This window comes from Phasianus colchicus, chromosome 3 (assembly GCF_987193195.1).
Source record: "Phasianus colchicus chromosome 3, bPhaCol1.hap1.1, whole genome shotgun sequence".
Classification (NCBI taxonomy): domain Eukaryota; kingdom Metazoa; phylum Chordata; class Aves; order Galliformes; family Phasianidae; genus Phasianus; species Phasianus colchicus.
The window spans coordinates 8567599-8585260 of record NC_143438.1 but is presented as its reverse complement, the minus strand read 5'-3'; the positions used below and the strand labels follow the sequence as shown (position 1 = coordinate 8585260).

Below are 17662 nucleotides of genomic sequence, written 5' to 3'. Positions count from 1 at the left end.
TGCCTCCAGTTCCCAGACAAAGGTGTTAATTACTGGTAAAGTCCCCATGAAGTCTTGTTTGAGGCATTTAAAGCCTCAGTGTGGCATTCAAAAGCCTGGTCCATCAGACAGATTCTCTATGCAAGTTTCTGAATAAAATCTGAAGCATTATATCACCATACTTTCACCAGAACCCCTTCCTCCCATCATGATGCTCTCTTCATGATGTATTGGGCTGTTCAATCGATTCTGAGCTGAAACTGATCAAACCACAGATGTGACAAACCAAGAGCTATGCTTGGCTGGGAACTCTAATGTTACCTTATGTGATTATGTGGGAAAGCCAGGAGGTATCCCTTCACCAGACAGGCAGGTAGGGATTTACCTCCCCACAGACGCCTATTAACAACTGATCTTCTCACCTGTAACCCACTGGAAGTACATCAAAAAGTCCTGCCAGATTAGTCACTGAACTGCCCAACCTGGAAGCCTGAAGATTGCCAGGCAGGATGGATGGGAAGAGGTGTACACAGTACCAGCTTGTCATTACACTGAAGAACTACAAGGTCAAACCACAGCCTGGAACTTCTAAATAAACTCTTACAAGAGCAGTTAGAAGACAAACAACCATGCAACTCCAGTTCTGGGGAGGGGGAAAAACTGCATGAAGTACACATGACAGCCAGCACTTCAAGGTGTGTTTCAGCACACATAGTTGTACACATAGATGAACAGACAATTATAGGTTTGATTTTGAGGAAGCACAAAAGGAAGACGAGGACATGATCTCTCAAAGCTTGATCAGTCATAGACATCCTCTCTGTCAGACAAGTTTAGAACAGCAGCCATTTCAAATCCTGTCCCCTCTCCTCATTCTCTTGGGTATCTTTTATCTGCCCAGTATTTCTGACACAACTCTTTGTGGGATCCTAAGAGACCATGACCAAGGAAACATTACATGCACAGCAAAAGAAAAAGTGAGAAGGAGGATGATGCCAGAACACTCAGCACGCTTATGAGAAGAAGCCCAGAAAATGTATGTCTGCAAAGAGGAAGCTCAGGAGGAAGAGAGACAAAAGTTAGATGTAAATGGAAACAAAACAGGAACACTTCCCTTCACAGTAATTGCAACAGCAAAACTAATGCTATTTCAACGAATCATGGGGCATGAAGAACTGAAATGGTATCTTATCTTCCACAAAAGACAGATATTTTCCATCTTGGCTTATGGTTTTTTTTTTTGTTTTGTTTCTAGCTTGGAAAGTACCTGACGATTTTTCACTAAAAGTCTGAAGGACTGAGTAAATGAAACAGTAAATGAAACAACTGTGGGCCTAAATCATTGAACTGCTGCTCAGGTATCTGAATCCCACAGCCAAAACTAGCAGATAAGTCCTTCAGAAAAATTTCTCCCACAATGCTCAAATGCAGTTTCTCATGATGGGTGATGTAGCAATCCCACTCATTACTGCAGGTGGACTGTGCAATGGTATCAGAAGAAGGGAGAGAGCAAGGGACAGCCCCCTCCTGCTCTTCCTCACCCACATCCCATCCCCAGAATGGAGCAGGGGGTGCCTCTTGCTTGCACTGGTAGCTGCTCCTGCAGCCATGCTGTGAGCAAGAGATGTAAACTCACACAGGTTAAAAACAAAGAACCCTGGAAAAAAAGCATAAATCCACCTTCCTCCCAGTATTAGTTCTAATCCTAAGCAGCTCCTTCAACCTATTCAATGCACGACCCTGCAAGTGGTTGTGTCAGCATGGCTGAGAAATGAGGGCATTGAACGGAGGGGACAGAGCAAGCATAGAGGATGGCAAAACTTCCTGAAGATAACGTGCTAGCATCAGTGGAAACAGCATCAAATGATGATCACTGTCTCCCAGGACTATTCTACCTACACTTCTAAGAAAAAATCATTTTCAAGCTTCTGTTTTAATTCATAAAGCTAAAAATAAACACACAAATATTCTTTCCCTGACCTGCAGAAGGATGCAATGAGTCTTACAGAATTTCTACCGGTATGGAAAATAGCAGAGATTTTATTTGGATTCACCAGAAGAGCTAATAGGCATATTCAGAGCTAGATTTTAGGTTTGTAGTTGTGGAGGAGAGAGCAGAGAAGTTGTGGGGAAAGGGGTGGGAGGCATGGGGACATGGGGGCATTCAGGAGAGCATTCATCTTCCCAGAGCAATCATAAGGTCACACAGAATACTTCTTTTGTTTGAAAGAGAACTTATGTTACAGTTCATTTTGGCCTGGGACTAGGGTGACAAGAGTACAAAGGAAAAAAGTTTGAGAAAGCATTTCCCAATTCTATCTTTTAAACAGCATTTTTCAGGCAGCCTGTTTTGGTTCTCACTTCATAGAGAGGACAACTCCCAGCCTCTGCTTGCATTTTCAGCATATTTTCTGCAAGAGATTGGCTTGATTCCTACAATTTTTAACCTACATTTTGCACATTCAGGGTAAGAACTTGTAAGAGTTCAACAAGGGCTTCATAACCAATTTCTAGGAAAGAAGAAGCAGTTTACCACAGCATTATGTCAAAGCAGTCCTTCACAATCAAATACCCACAACACTGTATAACTCTAGTTTCTCTTTTCAGAAGCCTTTTTTTTTTTAAACTTAACATGGTTTCATTCACAGAAAATTAAAAATAACAAGGGTAACACCACTTCAATGATGCTTTCCTTGAAATTACACACATATAATTATTGATATGTCCCCACGATGCAATGCAGGTGGACAGAGGAGGCAGAAAGAGAGTATCAAGCCATATAGTTCAGCAATCATCTACTGCTTTTCCAAGTTAAAACAAAAAACAAAACAAAAAAACCTCCAAGCAGCAAGTACTATCTATAATGATGGATGAAGCACGAACTCCTACTGTTACTAGAAGGAGACCACACTGGAAATTCTTTTAATAGTAGGGCAGTATTTGCAATCATTCCTTACTGATAACATAATCACAACCCTGTAGCACAAAAGGGACAAAGCATCTTTAATCGTGATGTACTACTGACCTTTTCCTCGAGGGCCCTTCTTCAAAATCTGAAGAACTAATATCGTTGCTCGTTGAGGACACCTGCGATGCATCGTCCTTTTCATTCTCCAGCTGCTCTGATCCCGGTCCTAATCCTTTAGATTGGCCATTAGTGAGAAGTCCTGCAAACATGACAAAGTAGTACACAATATTCAAAACCTGCATTTCCAGCACCAAATGGATTTTATTAAAATTCACACATTACACTATCAGCAGAGAGTCAACTCCCAAAGCAATTGTCTTGCAAAGAGATACGCTGATAACATTGATTTTGCACAGAGGTACTTCAATAAGAAACTGGCTGATTGCATGTTTCTGATTTGGTTAACTGTAAGCTACCCGTTCCAAACAACTCTACTACAGGTGTCTGCAATCACATTTATAATCTTGTCACATCCCTTATGCTAAAAGGGGCACAGTTTAGAGTCAAACTCATCCCTGTGTAACAGAATGCCTGTTTACTGGCACAGTACAGAATCTTTTTCATTTATCTGTAGATCAGTATAAAATTAAGTTGCCATTTGATTAATCTGTCATCTTCTTGAACTTCATTCTGCTGCTTCCAACTATTAGAATTTATGATCCCTGAAGGAATCCTTAATCCCAAAGGAGTTAACAATAAACATCCATTTCTCAACATAGAATCTTTCAACACTAAATCACTCAAACACAGAAACTCCCGATCAGAGGTGAGCTGTGCAACGCAGGGGACATATGCCACTGTTACCTTCCATGTTGTGCCCTCACTCTGCTGGAAGAATAATATAGCAAGCAAAGTCATGTAGATGGAAGAATGCGTGTGCCTCTGTGTGAGCGTTGTGTTCAACAACTATTACAAGCAGACAGACAGTAGAAGCCACTCAGACTGAAGGAAGAACTAAAAGAGTAATGTATAGAAAAGTAGTACATTTCAGATAGAAGGGACCCATAAGGCCCACTGAGTCCAGTTCCAGGCTCATCACAGGATCACCCAATATCAAACCCTATGTTTAAGCGCACTGTCCAAACACTCCTTGGACTCTGGCAGCTTGGGGCTGTGACCACTTCCCTGAGCAGCCTGTTCCAGGGCCCGACCACCCTGTCCATGAAGAATCTTCCCCTGATGCCCAGGCCAAACCTCCCCTGACACAGCCCCATGCTGGTCCCTCAGCTCCTGTTGCTGCCACCAGAGAGCAGAGCTCAGTGCTGACCCTCCTCTCCCCTCATGAGGAGCTGCAGCCGCCATGAGGCCTCCCCTCAGCTCCTCTGCTCTGGGTTGAACCAGCCAAGGGACATCAGCCGCTCCTCATACACCTCACCCATACACCAGACTCTTTCCCATCTTCATGGCCCTCCTTTAAACACTCTCTAATGCCTTTACATCCTTCTTATACTGTGCAGACCTGCACCCAGTGCTCTGTGCTCTGCACAGTGCAGAGCGGAGCATTATATTAAAATATATGCATATTTCTCAGTAGACTTTGGGACAGGAGAGAGGAATATTACTAACAATGTTATCAGCTCAGTATTTATTCAGTGTTTTAAGTGCTTGGTACCAGAGCAGCTACAACTTCATCCTGGAAATGCTTTCTCAACTCTCCATCAAAATCCTTGTGCAAACGATACAACAGAGCTTTGTTTCACAGTTTTAGTTGCTCAAGAAATGCTGATAGTACCGCCTCTCTGGGTCATTTCAGCCCACTTTCTATAATTGCACCTTTGCAAGAAAACAGGGAGGGGGCTGACTGGTTCCAAGATAAGCTGGGCTGGTAAGAAAACAAAACCAAAAATGCTTATTAATAACAGCAGTTCAAACAGCATCAAAAGCATTGCATCAGCACTATGCCACTTCAGAACTTGTGTTTTCAGGAAAACATCTCTTAGCACTCTCAAAGCATTAATCACATAACCTCGTATCCAGGCAAGCTCAGCTTAAGGGAACCCATTGGCAGAAGTAGCCCAACAGCAAAGGCCATGCTGGGGCATGCTAGCTGCTGGAAGCATCACACACAGCCAGTCCAATGTTCCCCCCCTGCCTCGAGCCCTTTGCTTGGTGCTGCTTGATGCTGCGATTCGGTGTGACATATGACCTGCAACCAGGATCCCAAGTGCTCAGCCCTTCTGATTCCAGTCTAATCTAATGCTCAATATGAAGACCACAAAATAGAAGTTGAAATGGAGCGAGGCACTGATTTCAGCATTAAAACGGCTCTTCTAATCAGCTTCAGACTGACACAGCAAAGTTCAATGACTACATTTTAACTCCTCTTTTGTGAAACTGCTTTTGGCATTTCGTTCCCTTTAGAGGTCCCAAATTGTGACCCTGCAGGTTTCAGAGATTAATACTGTACAGTGCCACTCAGTGATACAACATGGGTGACAGCATTCCTTCACTGTATTCCAGAGAAACCAATACAGAACTCTTAAAAAATATTAAATATATTTTATGTCCAGCTGACTGCATCCTCATTGGAAGCAGCAATAACCAAGTCTATTCCTAAACAAGAATAAACTTCTGCTCTGCCTTTTTCCATGAAACTACTGCTAATATAATTTACTGTTTTAAAACTCAAGAGAAGTTTAAATTAAGCATATCATTTGAGGTCTGATACTCAGTAATTTAACTCTTATGACAGAATTTGAATAGGTTTTCCAAAAGCAATATTTGTTCTGGAGACTTGCCATATGTAAAACCCAGCAAACTTAAGTATATGAGTCAAGAAAATCACCTTTTGGGCTGTCAACTTGCATGCACTTGGAAGGCAATTCTTTTTCATTCTTTCTCCCTGCCAAACTATCACTGCACTTGGAAGACAAGCATGATTTGTGTCCCTTAAGGAGAAATACCGGTTTGTCTACTATTATTCATCATAACCAGCACCATCCCAAAATGCCATAATATTGCAGATAACCACAGTTAGCTATCGTCAGCCGAAACCAATTAAAACAAGTGTCCTAGAAGGGAGGCATAAAAGTACAAATGAGAGATACAGATAAATAATGGGAATGGGTCTCACATTCTATAGCTTTTCAGGGTCAGCATAATTGCAAAATTCACTCAGCAGTGATGAAAGGCACAGACATCCACAGTCCATGGGAGCTGTCTCCTTCCAAGCACTGGAGAGAAAGCACATGCTGAATTAAGCTGTTATAAAGTTTATTGTCACTCAATCATTTTTAGATCAACTGTACTCAGTTTGCCCCCAGATACCTTTCCTTTCAAACACCATTCCTGCTATCTGCAATAAACCACCTTCTCTGTCACGCATCGATCCGGAGCTATCAAGGGCCTGAAGCCCAGGTGTGTCCCAGGATGAGGTGAGGGCCCCACGGATGTGCCAGGTGACACTCAGACACCCCACGGCTCTTAGTGGGCTGAGCACACGGCAGGAATAGAGGGCAGCTCGTGTCTGTCCACGTGGCTTTGGCTGTCTGTCTTAACCAAGCACTAGGAAGCAGCAGGCATTCATTCTTAAAAGCAGAGTACTGCATAGTGTTCAGATGTAAAGAGGGAAAAGCAACCAAGCAAGAAAATGCTCTTTTGCGTGGCTGAAGAGCTGAACCACTTTTTAATCCAGATGCTTCAGAGCACTCAGCAAGCCAAGGAACCAGCAAGCCATCAGAGAGGCAAATAAAACCAAAAGGGACAAACACTTCCTCAGATGCTTTTCTGCACTTTCCAACCTCTAAACCAGGGTGCAGGTGAGCCCTGCTCCTCGGTGCACCCCGGTGACAGCCTCAGCCCCCAGCAGCCAGCACCTGGCACAGGCTGCCTGCCCCTACCCACTGAGCTCTGCTCTGCTCTTGCCACTTCTTCCCCCAGCCACTGGGCCTGAGGCCAAACACCAGGCTTGGATAACAGGCACAATAAAGCAGAGCTGAGAAAGATAGATTTTATTCTGTAGCACAGAGAGGAAAGCGTTTGTTTTCCAAATGAAGTGACTCGTTCATATTTTTTCGAAACTACATATTTAATTTAAATTTGGAAGTATAGCAACACGGATTGTAAGTCAGTGTAGAATTTCATGTATGAAAATGACTTATATGAAATAATAATTCATACATATAGTTATATAGTACACATTAGCTGCCAAAGTTTAAAAAGAACTGAAACTCTTTATGGCTCAAAGTAACAGAACAAACACTGCTTTCACTGAGCCACTAATAACGAGCTACTTAATTAAGTCAAATACAGAAACCCACATATCAAATGGTCCCTTAAATTGACTATTCTGGCTTTAACGGAACAGGATTAGATATTTTAAATGAAAGGCCAACTACTAATTTCTAGTAATTAAAAAGGCTGGCTTAAAAGTGAACCACATCAACATCTTTTAAAAATGCTTCTTAGGCACATAAATCTCCGCCTTCACAGTTTGGCTGAATTCTTTTCTAAACTTCTGCATAACCCGTGATAGTAAACTGCATGCTATTTGAAAACACACACCAAAAAAATCAGCTTCTAACTGCATTGTGAAAACAACAGATGCAAATATTACACCCACTCTGCCACAGTCGGGAGAGGCAGAAGAGCCCTTCCTACACACTGGTGTTAAGAGACTGCACTGCTGCCACCTTCCTTCTATCTGCCTTCCACGTTCTGAGGGTTTCTGATCCCATCTGTGGCTACAGGCACGTTTGTTGGATTGGTTTCCCTCCTTGGCTGTCACACCACCACTCCATTTGAGCAGAGGTCTTATGAGCCTTCTCCAGTGACTGCCCCTTCACCAAAAAATGGTATTTGTAAAAACAGTTAAATCAGCTTAAATGAGCTTACATCCGGGGGATCTGCATGGACTTAAGCAGATTGCTTTTCACAACAGTCTAGCAAGCAGACTTACTATTCCTGTGTGGCAGAACTTCACTTGTACTGATTCAGATTTGCTAACTGTACCATTTTTGTTGATATACACACAATTCTAGCAGCAACCTACCACTCTCTTCTTGAGCTGGACCTAAACACATTTCTGGATGCCTGAGAAACACACAGGGCTGGCCTGAAGAGCACTAGGCTCTCTGAATATATAAATGATGCACAGCAGAGCTGTAGAACGCACAGAGAGAAGGAAAAGTAGAAAGGAGCAACACAAGGCAAGATGTAGAAAATACAAGGGAGGGTATGAGGTTGGTTAGGCAGATTTAAGCGTAGGTGAAAGTACAATTATCGGTACATTCATCGTTATTAAAGCTACTTTATAGTCAGGAAACCAAAGAGGAGGAGCATCTGAACAAATCTCAGTAACATGCGGTTAGCTGGACAACGTGGTTGGCTGGAAGGGCTTTCACAATGTTTCCAAAACACAGTTTCTGCATCACTTACTCTAATGTCAATGAGGCACCCAAATCAGAACGTTTCCATGACCTCAGGCAACAAGAAAGCAGCACCTATTTTGGTTCCCCATGCTCAAACAGCTCAAGAAACAAAAAAGCCTCACAGGTTCAGGCAGCCCACAGAACCACCTCTGCAGGGAGAAAATCTGCAGTCAATAATGCACAAACGAAAGCCAAAGACATCAAAACTGACCTAAATAAGGGAGATTTCAACACGATCTTATTCACAGCTTTCTGTCCGGGATGAGGCCTCATGCCAGCCAGCCTGCCCAGATGGCTGGAGGCAGGGAAGCCAAGCAGCAGAACTCAGCTCCATGTGAAACCCACAGCTCACCCCACGCCGTGCCTTGCCCATGCACTTGCTTCCTGCATTCTTCCCTGAATGCTGCAGGCTGGTTGGTACAAAGGCCCCAGTTTCCAGGGCAATCGGCAAAACAAATAAACACAATTTACAAGGAGCTAAAAAAGTGGATTTACTTGAAGTAGCAGCACTCTGGACACATCAGGATGACAGCGTTACGTATGAGGGCAACAGTACATAACAGTAAGAGATCTCAGCTATGTCAGCACAAAGCCGAAGTCTTCTTTGCTGATGGAGTAAAATGCCTGACCCAGCTTCAGCCATCAGCCTTGGCATTACATGGGAAAGCTATGTGGAAATATAAATACATATAAATGGCAATTTGGTTCCCTTCTTTTTGCAGCATCCCTTTTAGGACAGCTGACCACGCACTACAGCAATGCTACTGCTTAGGTAGAAAGGGATTAACCACCTGCACCATGGCTGACAAGCAGGTGCCATCTGAGCACAGGCAAACTCACTGCTGGGTACTCATTTACTTGTGAGGATTCCTCACCACCAGTCCTTGCCCGTTTTCCAAAAGTAACAGACAAACAGCTGCAATACAACACAATTTCACATCCCATTGTCCGTAACTCTAAATATCCGCTTCCAAAAAGCCCTTACAAGCCAGAATAGAAGCTGAAACACCACCAAAATCTTGGTAGGCATGTTAAATAAAACCATTAATCATCCGATGCCAAGTTAAACCATCCCGGTATCTCTAAAACATCTGCAACAGCCCGCATTAATCAGCGCATCGTACAGAGTTACTGTATTTAGCTGTTGTATAGCTATGCACAAAAGATAATTTAGTTTTATAGTGCAAATGCCATCTGTCACGTTGTCACAGCATGACAAGGTATCACATTACATATTAAACAGACAACACGCCTCGAAAATAAGGCCTATTTTCATGCCACGGTTGTCTTAGAGACTAAAGAACTGGGTTTTCACGGTGCTAACGTAATTTAAAAAAAATTATCTAGGGTAAGAGATACCTATCTTCTCATTTTTTAAGAGGAGTATGTATCATTAAAAATGCTATTCTTTATCTCACTCGGTAATGCAGAACTACAGCAGCTTTCTGCCTCTAAATAAATTAACCGCAGCACAAAACAGTCATTGTTTATAGCACACGATGCTCTGCATTGCTGCTATAATGGTAATTAACATTACGAGGGCTTTTCAGATGACAAGCCACTGGGCATTAGGTTGATTGTGGAACGTAACAGAGCATATGCATCGAGTAGTTCTGTTATGCCAAAAACTGTTAGCAAACAGCTCGTATAAACGGCTGGGACAGTGCTTTTAGATGTAGATATACATCATTACTATGGAAGCCAAGCATGAATGACATTGCAGCACAAGATGGTTTTGTCAGCCTGTCAAAAGACAAGATCACCAAAGAGAACTGATTAAATAACACAGGTTGAAGGAAGCTCCTTACTCCCATTATATCTCCATCCAAAATCCCTATTAAGCAAGTGACTTCGGTCCCTAAATAAAGGCTTATATCAAGGACCTCTTAGCACCATTAATTACACTATTCTCTTGCTTCAACACAACATCTGTAAGTTTTGTTTTGGTTTCCTCAGTTTGTTGGATCTCCTCTCCTCTCCTCTCCTCTCCTCTCCTCTCCTCTCCTCTCCTCTCCTCTCCTCTCCTCTCCTCTCCTCTCCTCTCCTCTCCTCTCCTCTCCTCTCCTCTCCTCTCTTCTCCTCTCCTCTCCTCTCCTCTCCTCTCCTCCCCTTCCCTCCCCTCCCCTCCCCTGCCCTCCCCTCTCCTCCCCTCTCCTCCCCTCTCCTCCCGTCTTCTACCTTCCCTTCCCTTCCCTTCCCTTCTCTTCCCTTCCCTTCCCTTCCCTTCCCTTCCCTTCCCTTCCCTTCCCTTCCCTTCCCTTCCCTTCCCTTCCCTTCCCTTCCCTTCCCTTCCCTTCCCTTCCCTTCCCTTCCCTTCCCTTCCCTTCCCTTCCCTTCCCTTCCCTTCCCTTCCCTTCCCTTCTCTTCCCTTCCCTTCCCTTCCCTTCATTTATTTTGCAATAAACTGGTAGAAACAAGAATATGGCAGCCAAAAACAAACCTAATTTACTTTTGCCTAAAAACTACCCCAGGCCATAGCACAAACTTCAAGCCTCCATTTTATTTATTAAATATACATCTGGAAGAAATAAATAATAACAACAAAACAGAACCAATATTTGCAACATACCGTACACAGAGAAAATCCTTCAATTATTTTAAGTTTATATAAAAAAAATTAAATTGAAAGGACACACCTCCATGATTAAAGACATTTCTTAGCTTGTAAGGATGCAGTGAAAAACTCAGTCCACCTGCTTCCCCCAAGCAAGACACATGGCCACTGTAAGCACCCTTATTTATTTATACTGCAAGACAGAGTTGGAGGACGTAAGCTTGGGCACCCTGGTAGCATGGGCTGGACAGGTTTGGAAGCAGGAACCCAAAGCTGAGCAGCCGGGCAGGATTCATCACAGGCACAGGAGATAGAAGCAGTAACGCTGACTGCTGAACGTTGGTGGAACAGATTTCTCCTAAATCACCATCTTACAGATCAAAGGAGCTAAATCAGAGATAAAGCCAACAAATAGCTACTTTGCATTTCTGCCTGTTTTTTCCAAATTTAAAAAAAAAAAAAAAAAAGGCAAAAGGAATTTGAAGTGGTTGTGCTGTGTCCCAAAGTCTAGAACAACCTAGGGCTGTAATGAATGAAGTCAAAAGAGGGGAGAAAAGAGAGCTGATGGCAAACAGCCCACCAGCTGCTCCCTATCTGTTTTATCAGTAACACATCACTATCGAGCCTCTCCCAATTGCTAGCAGAGTGGTGTGTTGAGAGAAGAGTGGCAGCTTTTCTAATAAGTAGGTATCAGGCCATACAAAGGTCACAAGTTTTGACAAACAGAAACACTGCTAATTTTATAGCACTTTAAGCACCCACTGCTAGCACTGGGGAAACGTGCGTCGTGCCCTCATCCTGCGTGTTGCCCAGAGTGCTGCTCTGCAAGGTCCCAGCCACAGATCTCTGCTGTTCAGAGGGACACTGATGGAAAAGGCATGGAAAAACCATTGGCTGAAGCATGGGAGCAGCATCTCCAGGAGGAGGGCTGTGTTGGGATGCAGGGACCAGCACTTCTGTCGGCCTCGCTGGTGGCACTGGAGCAGGTTTCATCTCGCTGTGCAGTGCAGCTCGCCTAACCACAAGGCAGGGCTGGTGAGAGCAGCCTCCAGGGTACAGAACCCAGGGGTGTACAGATGGTGTACACTGTGCACCGTGAGGGGCAGTGCTGAAGTTCTGCAGCAAAAAAAAAAAATAAGTGTGTGCCTCGTGTTGGTTTTGGCATCAGACAGAATGGCTTTATTTCTCCCTGACGAGAACAAATGCCTTTCAATTTGCAGCTATGCCAAGGACATCTGTCCTACAGGACATCTCCTACCAGTGCTTGGTGGCAGCATATGCAATCTGGAAAATGAATTAAATGTACATTTTATTTGAAATTAAATGTACAAACAGCTCCAGGAGTGCAATTTATCTCTTCTCAGGGAAAGGCAGCAAGCGATATAAAAACATGCATCATCACCATGACAAAGTCTGAATCAGGTCTCAGGTATTAACAAAATTATCAGTGACACAGGAATACATTATTCTTTGTTCTTTATGCCAAAACCATCATGTCTTGTTTGTCCTCTCTTTTTCTGGGGAATTTTATGGCTGAATGGAGTACCAGGGGGGAAATATCCCAAGAGAGAAGACAGAAAAAGAAACCCTCAACATGCCTGTGAAAGAAAGCATTCTGCTTTTTAATGGTTTGTTTCTTCCACTGTTATTGGGTGTAACTCTATTTGACATAGGGAAAAATATTAGCAACTCTGTTACAACATATTTGTCCTGCTCTTCACCAGAGTCCCCTTATATGATGGAAGGTGTATATTCCTCTGTTAAATAAGAATTAAGTCAAGCAATCTAGTTAGTATTTTAAGCCTTTATCACCCAAGTGGAGCTCTGGGTGAGGGCAATTTCTTCCTCTTCTGAATTACTTTTGCAGATCCATCTTAACCTTAGCACACCCTCATTGGTCCCATTGTTCAGTCCCCTGTTTCCCACCCTCAGCACTGCAGGGATATGCTTTTACACTGGGTGATGCAGCTCACCTTGTTTCAGATTCAAGCTTCTGCTAGGAAAGGATGGACAAAGAACAATAAATCCTGACTTCAAAAGCACCCACACCTTGGCACTGAGGAGTGAGGCAGATTAGTAAAAACAGGAAAATAATTAAAAAAAAAAAAAAGCCTTTCTGGTATTCTAAGTAACATGAGAGGGAAAGCTGTGCCAACAGCATGTCTCTAGACAACAGCTATTCTACACTAGAAAGAAAAAATTAGCAAATACATCTCCACAGAGTATAAATGAAGGAGGGAGAAAGAAGGTAAAGGCAAACATGCTGAAGCAGGGAAGCATCTGTTAATTGGAAGAAAATATAATGTATGAATGCGCAAATAAAACAACAAGGCAAATAAACAAGCATACAACGTTTCACTGCTAGCAGTGACTACTTGGAGCTTTAAAAAGAAGAGCCGTGCAGCTAAAACCCAAAGGCTTAGCACAGCCTGCCTATACGTGTTACAATTTCTAGGAAACCCTTACAGACTGCCTCATTTGAAAACAGCCTATCTGCATGAAACTGGATACAACAGCAACACGGCACCCTGATTAACATTTGGTACACACTTTTCCTCTAATGAAGCGTGGTTCCTGCAGATCTGCAGAGATGGATGACTAGAGCAGGCTGGGCTCACCGTGTCAGCAGGCAGATATGACACGATGCCACGTCCCGAGCAGGGGCACAGTTGCCCCCACGCTCCTGACTGAGAGGAGACCACTGCTAGCACACGGTGCACAGACCAGGAGCATCAGGAGGAGGTTACCCTCTGCGTTATTGTCTGTAATTCTGCCCGTGTGTGACAAAAGCCGTGAAAGGCAAACGCTGAACGGCACATTTCTAATTGCACAGCCCCACTTCACATCCGAACGCATGGCAATGAGGCTTTGCCTTCCGTGACTTGTGCCAGGAGCACGGGCAGCCCTCCAGACTGGCAGAAGCAGCATTTTTCCTAATGTGACATGAGCCACACAAACTTCCTTTGCTGAAAAACATGCAGCCCCATGCTGCTCCCACACAACGAGCAGAGGTGGGTGTTGAGAAGTTCTCCCTCTGGCCTGGGAAAAAATAACTGAGCTCAATGCTACGCGTTCCTCAAGAACTCATGTCACATGTGACAGATATGTGAATTAAACCATTTAAATTACATCCACTCCACGTTTTCAGTAACTTTTCAGTGAACGTGCCCTCCCTAACTCTAGGATCATCCATCAGCTGGCTCCAGCAGTCAAGCTGTCAACCCTTTTGCTGACAAGGACTTTTTTGCTTTGGCATGCCACTTCCTTCTACTAAACACTTGAACGATGATCCACGCATTTAGAGCAATTAAATATCTATTAACTTTCGGGTAGGTTTCAGCCATAATGCTCAGGGAAAAGCAGTTCTTGTCAGGGCAAAGCCAGCAGCTGCTCTTCCTGGGAGCAAAACCTTCCCCTATACACCCAGTGCCATGCTGAACCCCCTTCCTTCACCGAGTGCAGCTTGAAGCAATGCAAGAACACAAACTTCTGCAAGACCTCCTCTGCATTTGGCCCTTGAGCTTTTGGGACTCCCTCCTCTCCATCACTGGTTCTACTTCTAGATAGTTAAATCAATAACTTGGAAAATAAACATATATTTGGAATGATTTTAGCATATGAAACAGCAATGTGGTCATAAGTAGACTTTAAGAATTTAATTTAAGGGTGGGAGCAGCACAGGCCATGCTCGGGATGCAGTGCTGCACTGCCAGTTAGGCTCAGCCCCTGCAGTCCCTTTGCAGAGTTATTGTCTGAGTAAAGGAGGCTAGTGTCAGGGATGGTAAAACATTTCAATTAATTGCTGCAAACGCGAATCACAAGCACAAGATGAAAGCCCAACAATTTGTGAAGGAACAAATTGTTCAGCCAAACGTGTGCTGATGTTTCACTTCTGTTTCAGTCCTAAGGCTTTGCCCAAGGTAAGGATTTTGGTGCAGCTCCTATGCGACACGCTGACAGCAGCTCCTGTGATGCACAGCAGCTGTCAGGAATGGCCATGGAGGAAGCATGCTGAGAAAGTGCTCCATGGCTGGGAGGAGGGTAGAGAGGAGGAAGCAGGGATCTCTCAGGCCGGCTGCATGCTGCAGGAGGGGGCAAAGCAATATGCCAGGCAGTTTCCATCTCTATCTCCTGAGACCAGCAGCTTAACCTTCCTTTCACCTTTGTTCTGTGATGCCTGCAGACAAGCTATGGGGAATGAGATGAAAGCTGGCACATGGGCCGATGTCTGAGACCCCTACACTGCAGTGGGCTTTTGAGCTGGTTAGAGAGACTTCAGGCACAGCACCTCCCAGAGGTCTCAAAGAGATTCTAACCCATTCTGCTGCTCCTAAAATGCTTATTTGTTCAAGTTCTGGAGGCACTGGAAGTCAGAGTAAAACAAGTAAAACAACACTCGCTGTCTCCTGACTTAATAGAAACCTTGGAAGAGCCATCAGCAGACACTCATTCAGTCAAGAACATAAAGTGATGCATGCTTAAGAACTTTAACTTTCTGAAGAAACAAAGGAGATAAAATATTGTATCTTGTAATTTTTAAAGAATACTTTTTTTCCCCCCAAACATTGGGAAGCTGTGAAGTGGGCAAGAATTCATTGCACATCATCTCCCTTCCATTCATCCACATAACCAAAATCCATTAGCCTGTTTCTTGTTTCAAGCACAGCAACAGACATGCAGGGGTAGGGAGATGGGAGGTGCTTACTATTGAATGGCACAGGAATGTGGGATGAAAACATTGAGGAGCTTTCAAAATAATGCCCGAGAAGTTCTATGTATGCCAAAGTTCACCATTGTGTTACTACAATAATAATAATTAAGAAAAATTAGGACCAAAAGTACACTATTGGAATTCAAAGAAAACCAACACAACTCATGATGATGTGAAAACACTGAAAGAAAGAAAAAAAGAGGGCGAAAAAAGAAGGGGAAAAAATCGTAGGCTGCAATCCTTCCATAAATTCACAGTACCCTATGAAATGCTGAGAGCTATATTAAACTGAAACAGCACAGGCAACAAAATTCAGCCTGGAGTCAGAACATCTCCTGTCCTGAGTTTCAAGGCATCCGCCTGGAGAAACTCAAGCTACAAGGACCTTGAAAGGCATTCACGCTTAGCACTTTGTGTGTTCAAATTGCCTGAAACAAAAACTTACACGTTGAACAAAAGGGAGAATAAGTGTATGCCCAGCCCAGAGTGGGGCCTGCTGCAGCACCAAGTCTGTCCTGAAGTGGGAGAAGATGGCGTGTTTTTTACAGCCCTGTCCTTCCCTTGGGCAGTGAACATAGCAGAAAGGATGGCATTCAGTAGGCAGCGGGTGTGTGCCCACATTTAATGGGAAAAAGAAAATGTATGGCTGGATCCTAAATGGCGAGGGGGATAAGAGAAAGAAGGGCAGTGACTTTTTTTTTTTTCTCTCTTTCCTGGTATGTAAAATCAGGAACGGTTTTCACAGAAGTTCAATAGATAGAAGGAGATCATTTGCAAAGGAACAAAGTGGATGCCTCACTTTTTTTTTTTTTTTTTTTCTAAACTTAAAACCTGCCTTAGAGATATTATGGAAAACACTTTTAAGCTGAGGGGAAAAAAAAAGTCACTGGGGACATGAAGGCCTCATTGTTTTTTCCAAACTTTGTATGTCAACACATATGCATGCATAAAAACCTTACCTCCCTTCTGAGACATTATATCCACACAATGTCTCTTGGAGAGGGTAAAAAGAAAATGTAGGTCAAGATGTTAAGATAGGGATTGCTTCTGAAAGATGAAAGCGTAAGAGGACTAAGCTTTCATTCCTTATGTTTCTTTGAGATTTCAAACAGAGTGTTATTTGATAATGGCTCCTTTCAGAAAATTGGAATTTAATATAGCTAATTATAAGTTAGAGAATTAATGTACAGTCGGTACTCCAAGTGACCTGCTATACCATTCTGATGCTTTTTACCAGCATGTCCCCTGTGCTTATTATAGATCTTTTCTCCAAATACTGAGGCCAATCTGCTCTCACATTAGGCTGGATGGGCCAGGATTTGGGAGTGGGGGAGGAGGATGGAAAGAAAGAAATCGATGATTTGCAAGGCTGTAACACCGAGCCTGCAGAGAGCAGGCTGGAGTTGTGCTCACAATACAGCGAAATGCAGGAAGAGATCTCACTCTGAAAAGAAAAAGCACAGAAAACAGAGCAAAGAATGAAAAACAAATAGCAGAAGAGGAAAAGCATGCAGAGAAAGGAGAGAATATGTTTAAAAAGCATGAAAAGATAGGAAAAAGGACACTGAGAGAGGACAAGCAGCACAGATAAGTAGAGAGGGGAGTACTTCTAATTGTCTAATATAACATGGAAGTGTCTGAAAATTATTTGTCCTTGGAGTAATTGCAAGTTAAAAATCCTGACCTATATTTCATGGAGAGCAAGCAGCATAAATCGGAATATCCCTCCAAACAGACACTGGCAGCAGAGGCAGCTTTGATTTGGACTGGAAGAGGTTTCGTGCGATTCAGAAGCAAGACACGCATCACTGTTTCAGAGACCTAAGTAAGTTTGAAATGCTCTATTTCTAGAGATGGCACAAAATGCGTTCGGCAACATCTGCTGCACATCACTGGTGAGGATATAAAGTAAGACTTGTGGAGTCTGAAGCGGGCATAGTGCTTGAGTGAGCTTTGAGGGGAAAAAATTTGCATCACAGGAAGTTCTTCAATCAACATGGTTCCAGTAGCATTCAGGTTGTTTTTCACTAGAGTTTCTGTCAAAAAACTAAGCCAGTATATTCATTTAAGTCCTCCAATGG

At 43.3% G+C, this 17662-nt stretch overlaps 1 protein-coding gene across 1 annotated transcript in view; it reads right to left on the bottom strand.

The window, feature by feature from the left end:
• JARID2 (jumonji and AT-rich interaction domain containing 2) overlaps positions 1 to 17662 on the bottom strand; it is a 203407-nt gene that overhangs the window by 88433 nt on the left and 97312 nt on the right. Inside the window, exon 3 of the mRNA XM_031589396.2 lies at positions 3005 to 3146. Coding sequence (XP_031445256.1) covers positions 3005 to 3146 — 142 coding nt within the window. The remainder of the gene's footprint in view (positions 1 to 3004; positions 3147 to 17662) is intronic.